This window comes from Pseudorasbora parva, chromosome 6, assembly GCF_024679245.1.
Source record: "Pseudorasbora parva isolate DD20220531a chromosome 6, ASM2467924v1, whole genome shotgun sequence".
NCBI lineage: Eukaryota > Metazoa > Chordata > Actinopteri > Cypriniformes > Gobionidae > Pseudorasbora > Pseudorasbora parva.
The window spans coordinates 51,011,478-51,017,869 of NC_090177.1; the positions used below are offsets into that span (position 1 = coordinate 51,011,478).

The window sequence follows — 6,392 nt, forward strand, 5'->3', positions numbered from 1 at the left end:
TTATCTAAAAATAACTTGTTTAACACGAAATTGGCCTTCTTCTCTTTTTTTCTCACAATATGGACCAAAAGAGAAATATTACGAAAATAACTTAAGACAGTTATAGGCTATGTTATCAGCATGCTGAATTAGATTTATCGCTCGTGGTCTGAGAATATGTGCCGAAAGCTTGTCAGATTTTACTTTCACTTTCTGAAATAATAGTGAATATAGTGAATAATTGACTGTGTTTGCGCATTGCGTGATATCCACTGACTCGCGTTCATGAATTAAAACGAAAAAAAAAAAAAAGGACAACATGATATTGTGTCAAGATGGACAACGGTTCCCACTTCCCGTCATAATAAGATTAAGTAGGCTTAATATTAATTAATATTAAATAATTAAATAAATAAATAAAGTGTGAAAGTAAAACAAGTAACCCTAAATTAATGATCAACTAGCTAAATGAATACAAGGCACTGGAAGTTAGGAGCTACTTTTAGCCACAAGATGTTTTGTGAATACGGCCCCTGAACTTGAATGAGCAGCCAGCACAGAAATTGTCAAAATAAAAGTCATTGAAATTAAATTAAATATTAAAATATATATATTTTTTAAAAACAAACTTATGTGAAGCTTTAACTTAACCTGATATACTGACTAAAACATAAATACAGCATTATAAAAAACTATATAGATGTTTTTAAAAAACAGTTTAAAAAAGTTAATTGAGTTCTTTCATGTATTTTTAATTTCAAATGCACAATTATGTCAGTTTTGACATATTCAAGTAACAGTCAGTTATGTGATGCTTTTCCTCAATTAATGCATTGCAATTTAACTAAACTCATTAGATTAGATAAAAACAGTTCAGTGACTAAAATATGACTAAAACTAAATGGCATTAGTCATAGTCAGAAGACTGACTAAAACTAAAACTAAATGGCATTAGTCATAGTCAGAAGACTGACTAAAACTAAAACCAAATTTGCTGTCAAAATGAACACTGCTACCATCTGTACAATCTGTAAACAAGTGTAAGAACTTACCGGTGAAATGACTTGTGGCATTCTAGGAATAAAACAAAAGAGTGCAAACCATCAAGTATATTATCAGGACAAATTAATGAAATACTTAAAATGAAAAATGTAATAGACCATTTAATAATTTTAGTTTTAAATCTTACAATGAGGAATTAAAGCGGGTGATTATGTCTATTATTTTTAAATGTGCCTTAGTCTTCTTTTCAGACATAAAAGATTCAGATGAAACAGCCTAAGACTAAGAGGTATCGGACTAAAATGGACTCAGACTCAAAGACATAGGACATAAAGGCATCGGACAAAACAGTCTAAGAATAAAATGCATCTGATGAACCGGATTCAAACTGAAAGGCATCGGACGAAATGGATATGTGGTCAATAGGCCACTGCTGATGTTGTCTTTACTGTATCAGTAGGCTATATATTATTGTTTAACATGAATAACATGGCTTCCCTGTACATCAATAGCAGCAGCAGCGTCGTGTCAGACACGCGTCTGCTGTGTAAAAACGCCTCGCACTCTAAAGCATAAAGACAAAAAAGGCATCGGACATAAAAGCTTCAGATGAAACGGACTCAGATGAAAAGGCATCAGACGAAACAATCTAAGACTCAAAGGCATCAGACGAAACAATCTAAGACTAAAAGGCATCAGACTCAAAGGCATCAGACGAAACAATCTAAGACTCAAAGGCATCAGATGAAACAATCTAAGACTCAAAAGTTTCAGACTCAAAGGCATCAGACGAAACAATCTAAGACTCAAAGGCATCAGATGAAACAATCTAAGACTCAAAGACATCAGACGAAACAATCTAAGACTCAAAGGCATCAGACGAAACAATCTAAGACTAAAAGGCATCAGACTCAAAGGCATCAGACGAAACAATCTAAGACTCAAAGGCATCAGATGAAACAATCTAAGACTCAAAGGTTTCAGACTCAAAGGCATCAGACGAAACAATCTAAGACTCAAAGGCATCAGATGAAACAATCTAAGACTCAAAGACATCAGACGAAACAATCTAAGACTCAAAGGCATCAGACGAAACAATCTAAGACTCAAAGACATCAGACGAAACAATCTAAGACTCAAAGGCATCAGACGAAACAATCTAAGACTCAAAGGCATCAGACGAAACAATCTAAGACTCAGAGGCATCAGATGAAACAGACTCAGACGAAACAATCTAAGACTCAAAGGCATCAGACTCAAAGACATCAGACGAAACAATCTAAGACTCAAAGGCATCAGACGAAACAATCTAAGACTCAAAGACATCAGATGAAACAATCTAAGACTCAAAGGCATCAGACGAAACAATCTAAGACTCAAAGGTTTCAGACTCAAAGGCATCAGACGAAACAATCTAAGACTCAAAGGCATCAGACGAAACAATCTAAGACTCAAAGGCATCAGACGAAACAATCTAAGACTCAAAGGCATCAGACGAAACAATCTAAGACTCAAAGACATCAGACGAAACAATCTAAGACTCAAAGGCATCAGACGAAACAATCTAAGACTCAAAGGCATCAGACGAAACAATCTAAGACTCAAAGGCATCAGACGAAACAATCTAAGACTCAAAGGCATCAGATGAAACAGACTCAGACGAAACAATCTAAGACTCAAAGACATCAGACAAAACAATCTAAGACTCAAAGGCATCAGACTCAAAGGCATCAGACGAAACAATCTAAGACTCAAAGACATCAGACAAAACAATCTAAGACTCAAAGGCATCAGACTCAAAGGCATCAGACGAAACAATTTAAGACTCAAAGGCATCAGACGAAACAATCTAAGACTCAAAGGCATCAGATGAAACAGACTCAGACGAAACAATTTAAGACTCAAAGGCATCAGATGAAACAGACTCAGACGAAACAATTTAAGACTCAAAGGCATCAGACTCAAAGGCATCAGACGAAACAATCTAAGACTCAAAGGCATCAGACGAAACAATCTAAGACTCAAAGGTTTCAGACGAAACAATCTAAGACTCAAAGGCATCAGACGAAACAATCTAAGACTCAAAGGTTTCAGACTCAAAGGCATCAGATGAAACAATCTAAGACTCAAAGGCATCAGACGAAACAATCTAAGACTCAAAGGCATCAGACGAAACAATCTAAGACTCAAAGGCATCAGACGAAACAATCTAAGACTCAAAGGCATCAGACGAAACAATCTAATACTCAAAGGCATCAGATGAAACAATCTAAGACTCAAAGGCATCAGACGAAACAATCTAAGACTCAAAGGCATCAGACGAAACAATCTAAGACTCAAAGGCATCAGATGAAACAATCTAAGACTCAAAGGCATCAGACGAAACAATCTAAGACTCAAAGGCATCAGATGAAACAATCTAAGACTGAAAGGCATCAGACAAAACAATCTAAGACTCAAAGGCATCAGATGAAACAATCTAAGACTCAAAGGCATCAGATGAAACAATCTAAGACTCAAAGGTTTCAGACTCAAAGGCATCAGACGAAACAATCTAAGACTCAAAGGCATCAGATGAAACAATCTAAGACTCAAAGGCATCAGATGAAACAATCTAAGACTCAAAGGCATCAGACGAAACAATCTAAGACTCAAAGGCATCAGATGAAACAATCTAAGAATCAAAGGCATCAGATGAAACAATCTAAGACTCAAAGGCATCAGACGAAACAATCTAAGACTCAAAGGCATCAGACGAAACAATCTAAGACTCAAAGGCATCAGATGAAACAATCTAAGACTCAAAGGCATCAGATGAAACAATCTAAGACTCAAAGGCATCAGATGAAACAATCTAAGACTCAAAGGCATCAGACGAAACAATCTAAGACTCAAAGGTTTCAGACGAAACAATCTAAGACTCAAAGGCATCAGATGAAACAATCTAAGACTCAAAGGCATCAGACGAAACAATCTAAGACTCAAAGGTTTCAGACTCAAAGGCATCAGATGAAACAATCTAAGACTCAAAGGCATCAGACGAAACAATCTAAGACTCAAAGGTTTCAGACGAAACAATCTAAGACTCAAAGGCATCAGATGAAACAATCTAAGACTCAAAGGCATCAGACGAAACAATCTAAGACTCAAAGGTTTCAGACTCAAAGGCATCAGATGAAACAATCTAAGACTCAAAGGCATCAGACGAAACAATCTAAGACTCAAAGGTTTCAGACTCAAAGGCATCAGATGAAACAATCTAAGACTCAAAGGCATCAGATGAAACAATCTAAGACTCAAAGGAAGCAGATGAAACAATCTAAGACTCAAAGGTTTCAGACTCAAAGGCATCAGACGAAACAATCTAAGACTCAAAGGTTTCAGACTCAAAGGCATCAGATGAAACAATCTAAGACTCAAAGGCATCAGATGAAACAATCTAAGACTCAAAGGTTTCAGACTCAAAGGCATCAGACGAAACAATCTAAGACTCAAAGGCATCAGACGAAACAATCTAAGACTCAAAGGTTTCAGACTCAAAGGCATCAGATGAAACAATCTAAGACTCAAAGGCATCAGACGAAACAATCTAAGACTCAAAGGCATCAGATGAAACAATCTAAGACTCAAAGGCATCAGACGAAACAATCTAAGACTCAAAGGCATCAGATGAAACAATCTAAGACTCAAAGGCATCAGACGAAACAATCTAAGACTCAAAGGTTTCAGACTCAAAGGCATCAGATGAAACAATCTAAGACTCAAAGGCATCAGACGAAACAATCTAAGACTCAAAGGTTTCAGACTCAAAGGCATCAGATGAAACAATCTAAGACTCAAAGGTTTCAGACTCAAAGGCATCAGATGAAACAATCTAAGACTCAAAGGCATCAGATGAAACAATCTAAGACTCAAAGGCATCAGATGAAACAATCTAAGACTCAAAGGCATCAGATGAAACAATCTAAGACTCAAAGGCATCAGATGAAACAATCTAAGACTCAAAGGCATCAGATGAAACAATCTAAGACTCAAAGGCATCAGACGAAACAATCTAAGACTCAAAGGTTTCAGACTCAAAGGCATCAGATGAAACAATCTAAGACTCAAAGGCATCAGATGAAACAATCTAAGACTCAAAGCCATCAGATGAAACAATCTAAGACTCAAAGGTTTCAGACTCAAAGGCATCAGATGAAACAATCTAAGACTCAAAGGCATCAGACGAAACAATCTAAGACTCAAAGGCATCAGATGAAACAATCTAAGACTCAAAGGCATCAGACGAAACAATCTAAGACTCAAAGGCATCAGATGAAACAATCTAAGACTCAAAGGCATCAGACGAAACAATCTAAGACTCAAAGGTTTCAGACTCAAAGGCATCAGATGAAACAATCTAAGACTCAAAGGCATCAGACGAAACAATCTAAGACTCAAAGGTTTCAGACTCAAAGGCATCAGATGAAACAATCTAAGACTCAAAGGTTTCAGACTCAAAGGCATCAGATGAAACAATCTAAGACTCAAAGGTTTCAGACTCAAAGGCATCAGATGAAACAATCTAAGACTCAAAGGTTTCAGACTCAAAGCCATCAGATGAAACAATCTAAGACTCAAAGGTTTCAGACTCAAAGGCATCAGATGAAACAATCTAAGACTCAAAGGCATCAGACGAAACAATCTAAGACTCAAAGGCATCAGATGAAACAATCTAAGACTCAAAGGCATCAGATGAAACAATCTAAGAATCAAAGGCATCAGACGAAACAATCTAAGACTCAAAGGCATCAGATGAAACAATCTAAGACTCAAAGGCATCAGATGAAACAATCTAAGACTCAAAGGCATCAGACGAAACAATCTAAGACTCAAAGGTTTCAGACTCAAAGGCATCAGATGAAACAATCTAAGACTCAAAGGTTTCAGACTCAAAGGCATCAGACGAAAAGGCATCAGACAAAAAGACATGGGACAAAACAGACTCAGACTTAAAGCGTAATATTAGCTACATTTTGTCTATTTTTTCAAACACAATCTGAGTTCATTTAGTTTATTAATTATAATATTAATCATCACCTGGTCACGCTCTGCAGGATTAGGAGGAGAGAGAATATTCAAATAATACAAAGAGAATTTATCTCACCCGATATATTAGGCTAATTTCAGTTACATTTCCATTTTAGGTTATGTATTTATTTTGAATTTTTAGATTTTGATTGTATTAACAACTCAGCTGTGGACACCTTAGATGTGGACACCTTTTTTGGGTAGAAATGCATTTTTGCATTTTTTGTTGCAAATAAAACTCTCATAGTCCATAACTACTGAAGCTAATTTTAATATATAAATTCAGTTAATTCATCGAACATTTGTATGACTTGCCAGTGACTTGCTTGACCCAAGCTATG

At 36.2% G+C, this 6,392-nt stretch overlaps 1 protein-coding gene across 1 annotated transcript; it reads left to right on the top strand.

The window, feature by feature from the left end:
- Positions 1-1,590: 1,590 nt before the first annotated feature.
- On the top strand, positions 1,591-5,976 carry LOC137079570 (trichohyalin-like). The gene has a single exon (XM_067447518.1). The coding sequence runs from the start codon at positions 1,591-1,593 to the stop codon at positions 5,974-5,976; it is 4,386 nt and encodes a 1,461-aa protein (XP_067303619.1).
- Positions 5,977-6,392: the final 416 nt, after the last annotated feature.